Source organism: Anopheles gambiae, chromosome 3, assembly GCF_943734735.2.
Source record: "Anopheles gambiae chromosome 3, idAnoGambNW_F1_1, whole genome shotgun sequence".
NCBI classification, from domain to species: Eukaryota; Metazoa; Arthropoda; class Insecta; order Diptera; family Culicidae; genus Anopheles; species Anopheles gambiae.
The window spans coordinates 56,814,679-56,832,326 of NC_064602.1; the positions used below are offsets into that span (position 1 = coordinate 56,814,679).

Below are 17,648 nucleotides of genomic sequence, written 5' to 3' on the forward strand. Positions count from 1 at the left end.
CACTCTTACAATCTTCATTCAGAAGCAGAAGCGATAAAAATTAGCCTTCTAAATTCATACACCTTGGGATATGCCCACCTGTATATTATACTCATTTAGATAGCTGCTCGAAAACTGCTATACAATGCAAACAGCTGACAGGCTGAAATTTCAGCCTACGAGCTTCAAACGGAAAGGGCCCCATTAGCTTCATAGTTTTATGGCAACTAACAAGATTCAGTTTTTAAACATATTGTACAAAAAATGGCTATGACTAACGCGTTAGTTCTAATACAGAGCAGTTAATTTTGTAAACAATCAACATTTATTGTGTCACTTTGATTATCAATATTTTTGAATTCTTCAAGCGAATTCTTACTTTTGATGCTGTCTAAAGTCCATACATTACAACAGGTCGTTTAGTCCAGTTCAGATCGTTACAGAGGAGAGGAAGATGTCATACAAGTCCTTAGTATCCGTGATTCCCTTTCCGTTAATCTCCATAGAAATCTTCATTCATTATGGCGACTAAAAACAGAGTCATACCGCAATCAGAGTCAGCCCACCGGTAGTTTATCTAATCACATTGGTCTTGGTAGGATGCCTGATGGAAAGCTTGAGATTGTGTGTAACATTCTATCAAAAGTAACACGTGTTTGTGCTGACGTCTGATTTCATCTGATTTATAAACGTTTTGTAGAAATATAATGTTCTATCTTTAGTATACCTTGCGTTTTTAATTCCTGTTGGCTGAGTGATTTTGTTAATTGGTACAAGTCGTTTTCTAATAGAAATTGCTTATTAGTTGAAAAGTGCCTTGATTGATGGCTAAACAATAGAAAAGTAATATTCCTAAAATATATACAAATGAGTAAGACATTCACGATTTTGTAGGAGGTTGAAACTAAACCGTGAGTTGTTTCTTTTAAGAATTGTTCATCAAATATTTGTTTTGCTAACAACTTTATTCATCGGAAAGGGTATAAAATAATTTTCATTTATTGTTTAACTGTTTTACTAAAATTGTGCGGAATTGAGTTCTCAGTTTCATTAAAATAACCATGCTGGATTTTCCTTCTATGGCTACAACAGTTTTAGCAAATTTTTTATCTTTCTTATACATATATGCATAGATAGGAAAGGTAGGAAATAACCGAAAAGGTTTTATGATGATGCATCTGATAATTCATAGAGAATCCTGAGAAGTTGAAAATGTCTTCATATTTCAGGAGTCCAGAATTTACTGACATTTACTGTAGAAACAGAAATGCTTCTACAAATAAACATTGGCTCAAGCGGTCGCGGGCCAAACCAAAAGAACTCTCTTGTCTAATAAGTTCCAGTAGATATATACTGCGGCTAGTTTTTATAACCGCACCCTTAGTTTTAGTGTATATATTATATCTTCAAAAAATATGATATCGATCAGTATGAGGCGTTTGTTTGTAATGGTAAAAAAAGAATAAAGCGCATTTCAAATAATTTTTACCATGCATGTTGCTCTTGCAATAACTAATCAACGTTTTTTTTGGCCGTAGTGTTTCTTTAACCGCAAAACCTTCTATAAATTACTATAAGTTCGATTGTGGTTATAGAAACATCAAGGTCAAAATATATGGGGAATGACTTGATGAATTTTGAACATAATATTCTTTATTTATTCATTAGGTTGTACTTCACACAGTACCATCATTAAGAAAATCGTTGTCATTATCGCAAGTTCTAGATTCAATACACTAGGTTCGATTTCCAGATTCAACTCATCAAAACCTAGCTATGTTCTAGTGAATCTAGCTAGAACGCTTTTGTAGGGAAGATATTTTCATATGTGACACTTTTAATCCCGGGTATAGCGAATTTTGTCCAGAGTGGCATACTTATGTAAGAAAAATGATTGAAACTGAACATTTGAAAGATATGCTAATTGACTGTATCAATAGTTTTGGATAAAGTAGGTAGAAAAACATGTTTATAGGCCATAAAAACTTCATATTGTCATTCAACGACTGAACGCAGAACAGGTTTCTGTTAATCGTTTTATTTACAGTTATGCGTAACATTACATAGCCTTTTTCTCACCATTCTAGGTAATGGTGTCAAAGTGTGTTGGATGAAGAGACACCCATTATTTCACGCATTGATGAATTTCATTTGAATGAGGATGATGATTCCAAATGGTAGTATGAACAGTTGTTTTTTGTATTTTTTAAAATATGTCATCGGAGCAAGAACATGCACGTGATGCTGTTCATTATTTTTGGATCGTATTTGGGGGTTTTGCAGGGTTTTCATAGCCAATTCGATATTGTAAACTAGTTATCGATGTTCGTCAAGTGTGGCTTTGGCGTCGTGAACCCTCAATTGAACGAAGTCATCTCTATTCTTATGTTGTGAAGTATGAAACTGTCGTTGTCAGGTTTGAATCCGGCATACTCGGTATTTTCTAGGGTTTTATTGTTGTAGAACCTTGAAACTATAAATGAATTGTTTGCGTGCTGTATAAAAAACTATAATGAAGTAAAATAACAAAGCTTTATTAAAAACATTTGAGTTATATGAAATGTATAAGTTATCAATAAATGTTGGCGGCATGCATATAAGCAGGAAAACGATACATACGGAAACGTATATGAGAAAAAATAAAAAAAAGGACAAAATTATTTTAAATAGCTTATTTACAAAAAAATTGGAACCAGTAATAACTTTTGCTTAGTTAGATGCATAAATAATCTAAGCGTATGACATTTTTTCAAAATATTTTTATTGTTTTGTTGCTTGTTTAATGTATACTAGGAATATAGGTTTACTGCTTATATATTTCATATAACTTAAAAATTATTCATAAAACTATGTGATTTTACTTAAATACAATGATGTTTAACACTCAAACAATTCCTTGGTAACTTTAAGGTTCCTAAACAATGAAACCCTAGAAAATACTTAGCGCGCCGGATTCAATCTTGACCACGACAGTTTCATACTTCACAACATAAGAATAGAGTTGATTGCGTTCAATAGAGGGTTCACGACTTGACGAAATCCGATAGCTAGTTTACGATATCGAATTGGCTATGAAAACCCTGTATCTTGAATGTTGTGGACTGAATGTGTCTGAATGAAAGTAGCCAGACTTCGTGATGTGTTTTATTTCATCGGAAAAAATAATAAAAAAAAGATTAAGAAAGGTAAGGGTTATGGTGGGGCAATCACTACGTCAATAAAGGAAGTGGGTCATATCATTCGTGAGACCTTACGCTTTTCTGCTCATAAAAGCCTTCGCTACGGAAATTGACATAGTATTGTTGTGGCATTGGTACGGACACAGTTGAAGTTTGTAGCGCTTAGTAATTTGTATAAAATAAGTTTTGGATAAAATGAGTGATCACTTTTATCAAAGAAGTTTATTTATTTTTATAGCTGTCACAGCCTCAGTGATTGCACAAGATGCAAGCTTTTACAGAAATTTAATTACTTTCATGATTCATAACAGGTAAAAAATATTGGTTGTTTTTGAGTTATTGTTTTAAGTTAAAAAAGAAAGTGTGGAATAATATTTGTTGTTTGTATTGTTGGGCTTACAGTGAGCAAAACGCTACTTTAAACGTTGCGTCGGACTTTACGGATTTTGAAGCGCTGGGCTGTAACAGCTCCGATCCATTTGCTATAATAGTGCATGGCTGGAAGGAGAGTTGTCAAACCGAATGGCTGGTAGACATGATAAGCAATCTCTCAAACGTTCGGGCTGGTTGTATCTATTGCATGAATTATAACAATTTTTCCCGCCATGATGACTATTTTGGGTTAGTTCGGCAGTTCTTGCCAATCTCCGAGGTTCTAGTGGAAAAGCTGCAACAGTTGGAGAACTTCGGATACGATTTCGATGAAGGATACATGTTTGGGTTCAGTTACGGTGCCCATCTGGCGCTTGACTCGTTAAGGAGATTTGGACCTGGAAAGTTAGCTGCATTGGATGGTGCGTGTGTTATTGAAAGATGGATAGTGAGTGCACGGATTTGTTTGTTCGTTTTAACATGTTGTTTGTCTGATATTATTTTCATAGTTTGTGAACCAGCTGGCCCCGGTTTCGATGGAGATCAAAAGTATCGTGAAAAATGTCCTACAGAGGCAGCAAAAAATGTGCAATGCATTCATACAAGTGATAATTATGGAACGAACGTGCGAAAATGTCACCAGAACTGGAACATGGGACGTTGCGGTAAATCACAAGACGCAGCTGGTCCTTATCCGAAAGGATCACACGGACTGTGTCCATACATTTTCAACAGCGCATTCAAGCATGACTTTTTAGCCATGCCCAATAAGCAAGGGTGCGAAACGAAACGACTTGCACCTGCATGGCCAAAAGGCTTCCGAATGGGTTATTTCATGGATCGCAAAAGGTATGAAATAATCGTTTTTTTGTTAATGCCTTCTTAGAAAGATGAAAAACGAAACGCCATGAAAAATGTGTTTTGTCATAATTAAAGAAATTGACATCATCTTTCATTTCAGTGACGTGATTGGTGATCTTTTTGCGGCCACATCGAAGGAATACCCGTTCTTTGATAATACCTTTGCTAACGAAGTCAATGAAGTTTAATTACTTTGTGAAATAATGAGGGACTACTTTTATGCTTGAAAAGGTGTAAAGGAACAAGGTTTCCGTGCTAATTTAGTGTTATCCCGTGTAGAAACGAAACAAGTTTTTCATCTTTGGTTAACATTTGGATTGCCATGGCTATGATATGTGATAGCCAGTTATGTTTCCTGGGGTGCCATGGCTACCACATATGTTATATAATAAATAACCACATATATAATACCACATATAATAAATGAAATGAAATGAAATATGTTAGCCAGGGATAATTGACTTTAAATCATAATAACTCGTAACAAATAGGGCGTATTATCATTAAATTTTGCAATAACCAACCAACAAAATGGTAATTTTCTAATGTGTAGGGTTTTTGTAAATATTTGATTATTTCTTTTCATAGCATAATTCATTAATAGTGGAAATTGGGGCAAGTTTTTGAGACGCGTTTTTTGGCTATGGGGCAAGACGGCCACATGGGTAAAATAATTGAACTACTTGGATAATTGATTTATGTTTTACTAGTTTACATGTGATTACATGTATTGTGTCACCAATGAACCCTTTGAATTAAACCCCGCACCTATGATATATAGTGGCACACTTACCCCAAATAGAGGTGGCTTTCTTGTCCCAAAAACTTTTTTGAAATTGGATTTTTCAGTGATGAATTTTTTTTTCAACTAACCCCACAATAAAGCTACTTTTTCTCAGCTTTACGGTGGTATATATATTGTCTTGGTTAATTGTTCCTATATTTCTTGAAAGCTTATTTGGTGTGGTAAAATTTGTTTATTTTCTGTCTAGTTTTGAAACTCAACGTAAAACAGTTGAAAACAATGACAATGAGAATGAAAAATCGATTAATCTATATCAAACTCGGCACAGTATCAAGTCATTGGAACGAAACCATCAGTATATTCAGTTGGTCATTTAACTAAAATGTTAAAAGAAAAAATACTTGGTGGCACTCTTGCCCCAAATTTCACTACCTATAAATGGTCGATAATCAAGAATAAAAGAAAACTAATAATTTCTTCGATGAATAAAGTGGAGCCACATATATTTTAGTTATAATGTGAACTAAATACTTCACAAAAAAAAATAAGTAAGAAAAATAATAAGTAAGTAGTAAGTAAGTGTGTTAATTAGCGTGTGTGAATATAATGGTTTTATCACATCCCAATTTATTTTCAGTGACAATTTAAACATTTTTCAAATGATAGTGAACTAAGGCCCACATTTTTATTGTACATAAAAAAATTAGTAGAGCATTTTTCTCCCAAATCTTAAACACTGTACGCTATCGCGTTAGGCTGGAAATAGACGAACCGAGATCGTCGCGGTACCGCGAAATTCGCGCCTTGTTTATAACAGTTGTAGAACAGTTGGGCTGTCAAATCTTCCGCGCCTCCGATCGCGCCTGCTGTTTCGCAGAGATACCCAACTTCGGTATTCCTGAGATTTTCGCGGTAGCGCAAACCGATTGTTTTCACTTTTTCTGGTGAATTCGTTTGAAAAAACGTGTAGGGAAAAGAGTTTTGTATTTTATTTTACATAAACTATGTGAAATAACCAATTTGATTCGAAAATTGATAAACATTATTTCTTCTTGGCACATTCAATCGTCACCAGACCTCGGATGGTTCCATACACGAACCGCGATTATCTCGCCTATCTGTCAGATTTTATAACAGAATTGACAGCTCAAGTCATACGCGATTTTCGCGGTACCGCGACGATCTCGATTCGTCTATTTCCAGCCTTAGACCATGGTGCATTAAGGGCGGTGGCAACGCTCATCGGATGCAATTTTATCGGATGAGATTTATATGGGATTTGACAGATAACGTCGGACGACGAAATCGCACGTTATCTGTTAAATCCCATATAAATCTCGTCCGATAAAATCGCATCCGATGAGCGTTGCCACCACCATAAGGCATTATTATTTTCCTTCTTTTGGCTCTACAACTTGCCAACAACAACAACAGGCCAAGGCCTACCTGTATCAATTGTGGGGTTGGCTTTCAGTGTCTTTTGGATTAGAAGGATAGTCAGCGCTACGTATGGCGACAGGGTCTATTGGGGCTTGAACCTATGACGGGCATGTTGTTAAGTCGTACGAGTTGACGATTGTACCATGATACCGGCTATATTTCCGTCAAACATTGCGAGATTTGCGAGTAGTATCATCTGCTCGAAATCTTTTGGTATTTTTTTTCTATTCAATAATTTGTTTTTTATTCATTAGTAATTTTTCTTGTGGTGTTATTTGTCGAAAAGATGACTATTTCAATTTTACGGGATTTGTTCAACATAAAAATGCAAAATTTAAGTTTCTAATATGCTACAATTTGCACTGTTATACCCCCCGTCAAACATTGCGAGGGTTCCCGTAAAACATTGCGAGGGTTGCAAGTGGTATCATCTGCTCGAAATCTTAAGATATTTTAAAAATATTTTAAAATATTTATGTTTTATTCATTAATTATTGTTTTGCTGTGTTATTTGTCGAAAAGATCGCTGTTTAAATTTTTGTGGATTTTTTCAAAATAAAATCTTTAATTTTAGGTGTTTAGTAAGCTATTATTTGCAATGTTATACCTGCTCTCGGGGTGCTATAATTATAACTGCTAAAACTAGCGGCGATAAAATTGCCTAGGCTCGCAAGCTCTTTCATGCAAGGGCTCTGGGACGGTGAACTTGTATGGCGTGCGAGCCCTCGCGCGCCCTCGCAAATCGCTGTCAATTGCATGATGGGTGATCCACAGCCCTCGCATTAAAGAGCTTGCGAGTCTTGGTTGTTTTTCAGTTGTAGCAGTTATAATTATAGCACCCTGAGAGCAGGTATAACATTGCAAATTATAGCTTACTACACACCTAAATTTAAAGATTTTTTTTTTAAAAATCCACAAAAATTTAAACAGCGATCTTTTCGACAAATAACACTGCAAAACAATAATTAATGAATAAAAAATAAATATTTTAAAATATTTTTAAAATATCTTAAGATTTCGAGCAGATGATACCACTTTCATCCCTCGCAATGTTTGACGGGCGGTTAACTTGTATGGCATGTGAGCCCTCCCCGTCAAACATTCCCGCCATGCAATTGACAGCGATTTGCGAGGGCGCGCGAGGGCTCGCACGCCATACAAGTTCACCGCCCCAGAGCCCTCGCATTAAAAAGCTAGCGAGCCTTGGTAGTTTTTTCACCCATAGTTTTAGCAGTTATAATTATAGCACCCCGAGAGCAGGTATAACAGTCCAATTTGTATCATACTAAACTCCTGAATTTTGATATTTTATTTTTCAATAATCCACAAAAATTTAAATAGTAATCTTTTCGCCAAATACTACCGCACAAAAAATAATCCTTGAATAAAAATCAACGATTTTTTTAAATACCGTAAGATTTCGAGCACATGAAATCTTTCGCAAACTTCGCAATGTTTGACGGGTTGCGAGGGTTGCGAAAGATTTCATGTTCTCGAAATATTATGGTATTTTTAAAAACCCGCCATGCAATTGACAGCGATTTGCGAGGGCGCGTGAGGGCTCGCACAACATATAAGTTCATAGCCCCAGAGCCCTCGCATGAAAGAGCTTGCGAGCCTAGGGAGTTTTTTTGCCCATAGTTTTAGCAGTTATAATTATACCCGCTACGCAAAGCGATCGAAACCTTCTCAACCTCTCGCTCAATGTAGCTAGAGAGCAAGAACTAATAATGATAAAGCGTGGTGAAAGGATGGGGAAAATGAAAAGGAGGGGAGGACCCGTCAAACATTGCGAGGGTTGCGAGTAGTATCATCTGCTCGAGATCTTATGATATTTTAAATAATATTAATTTTTTATTCATAAATTATTTTTTTGTGGTGTTATTTGGCGAAAAGATCACTATTTCAATTTTTATGGATTTTTTCAAAAAAAAAATATAAAAATCCAGGTGTTTAGTATGCTACAAATCGCACTGTTATACCTGATCTAGAGGTGCTATAATTATAACTGCTAAAACTAGGGGCTAAAAAACTACCAAGGCTCGCAAGCTCTTTAATGCGAGGGCTCTGGTGTTGTGAACTTGTATGGCGTGCGAGCCCTCGCGCGCCCTCGCAAATCGCTGTCAATTGCATGGCGGGGAAGAGAACGTGGGTATGAACTATTTTTCGGCCATTATCATTTTTGCGCCAACACGGTGGCGTACCGGAGCTTTTTTGTCAGAAAGAGATTAACACATACATCGCGCCATCTCGAACGATCATAAACGCTTCAACTGATGACAATTGGTTATTCGGACGTTTCTGCTCGCTTTCTCGATCGGTTTCGGTGGAAAGTGAGCTAGAAACCGAGCTCAAAAACTGCTCGATTTTGTTGTGCGGGTAGCACCCCGTCAAACATTGCGAGGGTTGCAGGTGGTATCATCTGCTCAAAATCTTAAGATATTTTAAAAATATTTTAAAATATTTATTTTTTATTCATTAATTATTGTTTTGCTGTGTTATTTGTCGAAAAGATCGCTGTTTCAATTTTTGTGGATTTCTTCAAAATAAAATCTATAAATTTAGGTGTTTAGTAAGCTATAATTTGCAATGTTATACCTGCTCTCGGGGTGCTATAATTATAACTGCTAAAACTAGCGGCGAAAAAATTGCCTAGGCTCGCAAGCTCTTTAATGCGAGGGCTTTGGGATGGTGAACTTGTATGGCATGCGAGCCCTCGCGCGCCCTCGCAAATCGCTGTCAATTGCATGGCGGGACCCCGAGAGCAAGTATAACAGTGCAATTTATAGCATATTAAAGATCTGAATTTTGATATTTTAGTTTGAAAAACAAATTTTAAACAGTGATTTTTTTGACAAATAACCCCGCAACAAAAATACTTGATGTATAAAAAACAAAGATTATTTAAATTATCAAAAGATTTCGAGCAGATACTACTCGGAACCCTCGCAATGTTTGACGGGAATCGTTGATTGTTATTTAAGCATTATTTTTTGTGCGGTAGTATTTGGCGAAAAGATCACTATTTCAATTTTTGTGGATTTTTAAAAATAAAATGTCAAAATTCAGGTGTTGAGTCCCGCTGCGCAAAGCGACGGAAGAAATCAAGGCGTTCTGAGAATTTTATCATGCCCTCTTTTTCTCTCCAACGGCAAATTTGTCGAGCAGCTCGTCGAGCTGCCCGTCCCTGGCTCCGCCTCATTCCCCTCGCCTGAGCGCGCTGCCGAAGGTTTGAATGTGTTGGTGCGTCAGACGGCCAATCGCTGTCAGCCATCGTCCGTGCTCTTTCCCTCCCTAGCGCTATCTCATTCTCGCGTGTGGTCAATGCTCGCGAGCTGTTGTGGCGAATAAAAATGCCGTTAACAAACATTGCGGCGATGAAGTTGCATTTTCACAAATCAAACCAAAAAAGCGCAATGAGTTTAATCGATGCAATGTAAAAATGATTACGGAATCGCTAGCACACGATGGAGGGTTTGCTGTGCAACGCGCAGAACCCTAATTCGCTCTAACACGTTTCTAACACTAAGCTTTTGCTTTCGTCTGTTGTGGATTACATAGATATGCTAAGCATCCTGCGCATGATTGTGAGTGTGCGTGTGTATGCAAAACTGTCGCGAAATGTAATTTCTTCCGGAATGTTATGATCCATCGGTCAAAGAAAGGAAAGTGTTCATGAAAGGCGGAAAGACGAATTGAGGCCCCTGAGGAGGGGGTACTGACACACAGCTGTTGGAAGATTGAACGGTATACTTAAATTGCCGGCGGATGGGGGGGGGGGGTGGCCATGGGACCCCTACGATCATCGGTCACAGGCCCTAAAATTGTTGTCGCCATGGGGGGAGGGGAGGTGCAAATGGTTCTCCAGCGAACGGGCCCCAACGACCATCTTTCCGGGGGGCCCTTATCGCTAATACTCTGTCCAATTGTAGGCATACGGCATACTACAGACTAGAGATCTTCGGTGACCGCCTAGTCCGCCTACCGTTAGATCCACCGCTGGTTCATGACGGTGTTTTTTATCGTGGAGGTGCATAATTCCCCCTGCCTGCAGCGTATGCATCAAGCAGGAGACAGTGTGGCAGTATGCAAATTGCACGCTGGATAGGAACAGGCCCGCGACACCGCCATCATTCCGCACATCTGTATGCCCGTCCTGGGTTCTAATCGCGTATGAACCGTCTGCCGTAGCAAGGGGTTAGTCGCCGGCTCCGGCTACGTGGTACTCAAGTCCTGAAAAGACCGGCATGATCGCGTTGGCTATTACGCCAATAATAATAATAAAAATAATAATAAAAAGAACTTAGCAAAGCAGTCCACACCCGGGTAAGAGTTTGTCTTGACTTTGTTGCTGCCGGGCTACCGCTGTGACGCGACAAATGCACGGAATGCACTCGATCAAAACATGAACCTACCGATCCAAACCCATTCCAAGGCATTGCCGGTCAATCGGCGTCATGATAACTACTCCAATCCAACAAGCCACCAGATTCTGGACGGACAGGTGCAGCACCATACGCGCACCGTAATAAACAAATCCAGAATCCTCTTTTGTATGGATCCAAATCAAAATGTTGTTTCCACTTGCACCCGCTAGCTGAATTAGAAACAAATGTGCAACAAATCACACGCACGTTTGCTTAAATCATGTGTTTTTTTAATACCCTCAGCGGATGAAAATGTACGCATCAGAATCAAATAGTTTTCGGGTTTCCAAACGCACGCACACACACAAAAACACAAACACGCGCACGCAAACTCTCTCTCACACACACAGACACACACAGACACACACACACACACACACACACACACACACACACACACACACACACACACACACACACACACACACACACACACACACACACACAAACAAGCGCGCGCACACACATGCATGAATGCGCGCACGCCAGCACGCACGCACGCAGACACACACACACGCACGTACGCGCGCCCGCGAGCATGAAAGCGCGCACGCCAGCACGCACCCACGAAAGCGCGCTCGCGAGCACGCACCCCCGAAGTCGCGCAAGCACGCACTCCCCACCCCCACTAGACCACCCGCCCCTCTCCACGCATGATCGATTACGGCTACCTTATCGGTAGAACGGTTGGTTCAGCTTTCTTGTAGCGACATGATAGAGTGAACGGCCTCTTTCCCCACGCTGTGTGTGTGTGTGTGTGTGTGTGACGAGACCCAAAAACTCGAGACAGATTTCGGCACATTAAAAACAAAAATTTATAGCCACTATACATTGTGCTACATGATGCTTAGAAGGTCGTTGAAGCATCAAACATGTTCAAATTAAAAAATATTAGATTAGTGTTAGACGTTCTCCTACGCTTGTTTTAAATAGGCTTCTTTACCCTCAACTGGCAGGGGCATCGAATGGTCTCATCAGCAGCGGCACGAAATAAAATAAACCATCAATACACCGATAACACTTTGAATCCCAATCCAGCTTCTCCCACAGCGTCTCAAGGTCACACACAAATTAATAAATGCTAACACCCACCAATAACAATACACAACCGCAATGCACATATGAGTATCAACGCATACACCGCAACAGCCAATCAGCTGGCGGCGGAAGGCACGGGCAGAAGCGCAAGTAAGGCAGGGGCAGGGTGAGGGAGGGAGAAGAAGCGGACGAGAAAATGGGCGCCAATATTTTTAAATTTTTTGACCGTTTTTTTTTTGCTCCGCCGCCATAAATAGTTCGTCCATTTCGCCTGCAGATGTCGCTAAACTTGCTCGACCCAGCGCAGGAATCGCTGAAGTCCAGCGCGGGGATCGGGCCAAAATCTGCGCTGGCCAGCGCAGATTTTGGTGCATTTTCTGCGCTGGAAACTGCTCGAATTTGCGCAGCGGGGTAGGCTACAAATCGCACTGTTATACCTGCTCTCGGGGTGCTATAATTATAACTGCTAAAACTAGGGGAGAAAAAACTACCAAGGCTCGCAAGCTTTTTAATGCGAGGGCTCTGGGGCGGTGAACTTGTATGGCGTGCGAGCCCTCGCGCGCCCTCGCAAATCGCTGTCAAATGCATGGCGGGTCGCGCGCCCTCGCAAATCGCTGTCAATTGCATGGCGGGCTAGTTTTAGAAGTTATAATTATAGCACCTCTAGAGCAGGTACAACAGTGCTATTTGTAGCATACTAAACACCTGAATTTTGACATTTTATTTTGTAAATATCCACAAAATTAGAACTAGTGATCTTTTCGATGAATACCACCGACAAAAATATAATTTATGAGCAAAAATCAAAGATTATTTCATATACTATAAGATCTCGAGCAGATGATACCAAACGCAACCCTCGCAATGTTTAACGGCCCGCTGCGCAAATTCGAGCAGTTTCCAGCGCAGAAAATGCACCAAAATCTGCGCTGGCCAGCGCAGATTTTGGCCCGATCCCCGCGCTGGACTTCAGCGATTCCTGCGCTGGGTCGAGCAAGTTTAGCGACATCTGCAGGCGAAATGGACGAACTATTTATGGCGGCGGAGCAAAAAAAAAAACGGTCAAAAAATTTAAAAATATTGGCGCCCATTTTCTCGTCCGCTTCTTCTCCCTCCCTCACCCTGCCCCTGCCTTACTTGCGCTTCTGCCCGTGCCTTCCGCCGCCAGCTGATTGGCTGTTGCGGTGTATGCGTTGATACTCATATGTGCATTGCGGTTGTGTATTGTTATTGGTGGGTGTTAGCATTTATTAATTTGTGTGTGACCTTGAGACGCTGTGGGAGAAGCTGGATTGGGATTCAAAGTGTTATCGGTGTATTGATGGTTTATTTTATTTCGTGCCGCTGCTGATGAGACCATTCGATGCCCCTGCCAGTTGAGGGTAAAGAAGCCTATTTAAAACAAGCGTAGGAGAACGTCTAACACTAATCTAATATTTTTTAATTTGAACATGTTTGATGCTTCAACGACCTTCTAAGCATCATGTAGCACAATGTATAGTGGCTATAAATTTTTGTTTTTAATGTGCCGAAATCTGTCTCGAGTTTTTGGGTCTCGTCACACACACACACACACACACACACAGCGTGGGGAAAGAGGCCGTTCACTCTATCATGTCGCTACAAGAAAGCTGAACCAACCGTTCTACCGATAAGGTAGCCGTAATCGATCATGCGTGGAGAGGGGCGGGTGGTCTAGTGGGGGTGGGGAGTGCGTGCTTGCGCGACTTCGGGGGTGCGTGCTCGCGAGCGCGCTTTCGTGGGTGCGTGCTGGCGTGCGCGCTTTCATGCTCGCGGGCGCGCGTACGTGCGTGTGTGTGTGTCTGCGTGCGTGCGTGCTGGCGTGCGCGCATTCATGCATGTGTGTGCGCGCGCTTGTTTGTGTGTGTGTGTGTGTGTGTGTGTGTGTGTGTGTGTGTGTGTGTGTGTGTGTGTGTGTGTGTGTGTGTGTGTGTGTGTGTGTGTGTGTCTGTGTGTGTCTGTGTGTGTGAGAGAGAGTTTGCGTGCGCGTGTTTGTGTTTTTGTGTGTGTGCGTGCGTTTGGAAACCCGAAAACTATTTGATTCTGATGCGTACATTTTCATCCGCTGAGGGTATTAAAAAAACACATGATTTAAGCAAACGTGCGTGTGATTTGTTGCACATTTGTTTCTAATTCAGCTAGCGGGTGCAAGTGGAAACAACATTTTGATTTGGATCCATACAAAAGAGGATTCTGGATTTGTTTATTACGGTGCGCGTATGGTGCTGCACCTGTCCGTCCAGAATCTGGTGGCTTGTTGGATTGGAGTAGTTATCATGACGCCGATTGACCGGCAATGCCTTGGAATGGGTTTGGATCGGTAGGTTCATGTTTTGATCGAGTGCATTCCGTGCATTTGTCGCGTCACAGCGGTAGCCCGGCAGCAACAAAGTCAAGACAAACTCTTACCCGGGTGTGGACTGCTTTGCTAAGTTCTTTTTATTATTATTTTTATTATTATTATTGGCGTAATAGCCAACGCGATCATGCCGGTCTTTTCAGGACTTGAGTACCACGTAGCCGGAGCCGGCGACTAACCCCTTGCTACGGCAGACGGTTCATACGCGATTAGAACCCAGGACGGGCATACAGATGTGCGGAATGATGGCGGTGTCGCGGGCCTGTTCCTATCCAGCGTGCAATTTGCATACTGCCACACTGTCTCCTGCTTGATGCATACGCTGCAGGCAGGGGGAATTATGCACCTCCACGATAAAAAACACCGTCATGAACCAGCGGTGGATCTAACGGTAGGCGGACTAGGCGGTCACCGAAGATCTCTAGTCTGTAGTATGCCGTATGCCTACAATTGGACAGAGTATTAGCGATAAGGGCCCCCCGGAAAGATGGTCGTTGGGGCCCGTTCGCTGGAGAACCATTTGCACCTCCCCTCCCCCCATGGCGACAACAATTTTAGGGCCTGTGACCGATGATCGTAGGGGTCCCATGGCCACCCCCCCCCCCCCCATCCGCCGGCAATTTAAGTATACCGTTCAATCTTCCAACAGCTGTGTGTCAGTACCCCCTCCTCAGGGGCCTCAATTCGTCTTTCCGCCTTTCATGAACACTTTCCTTTCTTTGACCGATGGATCATAACATTCCGGAAGAAATTACATTTCGCGACAGTTTTGCATACACACGCACACTCACAATCATGCGCAGGATGCTTAGCATATCTATGTAATCCACAACAGACGAAAGCAAAAGCTTAGTGTTAGAAACGTGTTAGAGCGAATTAGGGTTCTGCGCGTTGCACAGCAAACCCTCCATCGTGTGCTAGCGATTCCGTAATCATTTTTACATTGCATCGATTAAACTCATTGCGCTTTTTTGGTTTGATTTGTGAAAATGCAACTTCATCGCCGCAATGTTTGTTAACGGCATTTTTATTCGCCACAACAGCTCGCGAGCATTGACCACACGCGAGAATGAGATAGCGCTAGGGAGGGAAAGAGCACGGACGATGGCTGACAGCGATTGGCCGTCTGACGCACCAACACATTCAAACCTTCGGCAGCGCGCTCAGGCGAGGGGAATGAGGCGGAGCCAGGGACGGGCAGCTCGACGAGCTGCTCGACAAATTTGCCGTTGGAGAGAAAAAGAGGGCATGATAAAATTCTCAGAACGCCTTGATTTCTTCCGTCGCTTTGCGCAGCGGGTATTTAAAATATCAAAAGATTTCGAGCGGATACTACCCAAGTGACATTTGCTCGAAATTGTTTTCCCATATCTGCTCGATTAGTACTCGATACGCTTAAAATTGTGAATTTGTGTGTGATCAAGTGTGTTGCAAGCGCCAAGACTTGATGTGTTGGTAAATTAGACGTTTCTCTATCAATGGACAATGCCGTCAAGCTCATTTTTCTTCATAGCTATGGTTTTTTGATGAAAAACAAAAACTAATTTTGTGTGACGTTATTCTATAAAAAATGGGTATTTTTAATATATAAAATGGGTACATGACCAACTATAACGATAGGAAACACCATTTCCGAGCGAATCTAGAAGAAAGTAACGAAAAAGCCGCATCACAGTTGATTTGAAAGGACTTTTTCTAAATTCCCTTAAACTAGTTCAGTTTAAGGGAAGTTTAAGGCTCCAGTTTAAGGGAATTTGCTCGAATTCCCGATTATTCGTGCTATAAAAAATCAGTTGGGTACTCGCAACCCTCGCAATGTTTGACGGGTTGGATAGTTTTATAAACCATACGAAAAAGTGAAATACTTTATCTCGTTTACTACATTGTGCAAAGTGTTTTGCAAGAAGAAATTGAAACAATAATAAAAATAGCAACAATCGTATGAAACATTGAATATATATTATATTTATTTATTTTCTCATGTTATGTCTTTTTACCTCATGCCATCGTATAATCTTTGTTGTATTTTGCAATAATTTTCAGCAGAGCATCGATTAGCTGGGGAAGGTTTAACCAGCGGGCGGTTTTCGTGCTCATGAATTTGAAAGCAGAGGCACATTTGCAGCATTTCTCAAGTTAGTAAATAATGTTTGTCTGTAGCTATCTTGTGTCATATTTTTTAAACAAATCTGTTGTACATGTAAAGTGTTAATCCTTTAAGTAAATAGTACAAAATTGTTCCTTGAAATCATTGATTTAATGATATAAAGTTAGTAGTTCATGTAACTGCTGTTTTTATCAATATTAATGTGACATTAACGTTTCTCGGACTATTGTCCATGGAAAACGATTAGCTGGTAATCCTCTGGTACCGTGGTTCCCGTATAATCGACGCTTTACTGTAGATTTTGTACCGTTCTCAAACAATTCTTTTTGTTATTGTTTGAATCGGATAGTAAATAATTCGTTGTTAGGTTGAATTTAATGCAAACTACACACTATTTTCATTTATTCTATTTTTACTGTTTATATGACGACTATCGCCAAAGATTTGTTTGCATTTTAAGAGCTTAAGTTATCCATGTTTTGAAATACTGTTATGTAGATCTTATACTAATAAATGTACATTGTTATTAAAACTATATTAACAGATAAAACTTTTCACGTAATAAACGATTTTGATAACAAAATAATTCATACAAATATTTTTAAAAACTATATACATTTTATTACAGCTATTGTTTCAGGAATATGAATATTTGGTATGTACGCATGCTGTATTTTTTTAAGTTTCGCATCGAAATGTAATCTGTAATGCATAATAGTAGATATATTTATTTATAAAATGCTTCATGACAGTAAGTTATACATCTGCATTTAAGTAACTTTTTTTTTTGAAATCTAATGGCATGGTAAAAATATTATTTTTTTAACGATTTTATTGTTTATTTTGTTACGACGTTCACCACAAAGGCATGTTTTCTTAAGATATTCATTCATGATTATAGATATTATATCATGATATTCGAGGCCATTGAAAATTAAGTTTACTTGTTGGTATATCATTTTCCATGCTATCTCTATTTATAAACGCATTGCAAAACTTTAACTGATTTAACCTAAACTACGTTTAGATAACTAGGATATTAAAATAATAATTAAACAATGAAACAATTTGAAGTAACAACAATTAGAGTAACACAAACCGCTTTTTAATATTTATAAAG

The 17,648-nt window shown here is 40.0% G+C and overlaps 1 protein-coding gene across 1 annotated transcript; it reads left to right on the forward strand.

The window, feature by feature from the left end:
• Positions 1–3,155: 3,155 nt before the first annotated feature.
• LOC1278618 (pancreatic triacylglycerol lipase) lies at positions 3,156–5,650 on the forward strand. Its single transcript, XM_318235.4, has 4 exons — positions 3,156–3,469; positions 3,561–3,952; positions 4,040–4,379; positions 4,492–5,650. Exons 1-4 carry the CDS (start codon positions 3,354–3,356, stop codon positions 4,577–4,579), a joined length of 936 nt encoding a protein of 311 aa, XP_318235.4. The 5' UTR covers positions 3,156–3,353; the 3' UTR covers positions 4,580–5,650.
• The last annotated feature ends 11,998 nt before the right edge of the window (positions 5,651–17,648 follow it).

Excerpts from the sequence above, each read along its gene's own strand:
- LOC1278618 (XM_318235.4), top strand. The coding sequence starts at position 3,354 with ATGAGTGATCACTTTTATCAAAGAAGTTTATTTATTTTTATAGCTGTC. Across the intron at positions 3,470-3,560 it reads ACTTTCATGATTCATAACAG|TGAGCAAAACGCTACTTTAA; the intron begins GTAAAAAATATT and ends TTGGGCTTACAG. Across the intron at positions 4,380-4,491 it reads TATTTCATGGATCGCAAAAG|TGACGTGATTGGTGATCTTT; the intron begins GTATGAAATAAT and ends CTTTCATTTCAG.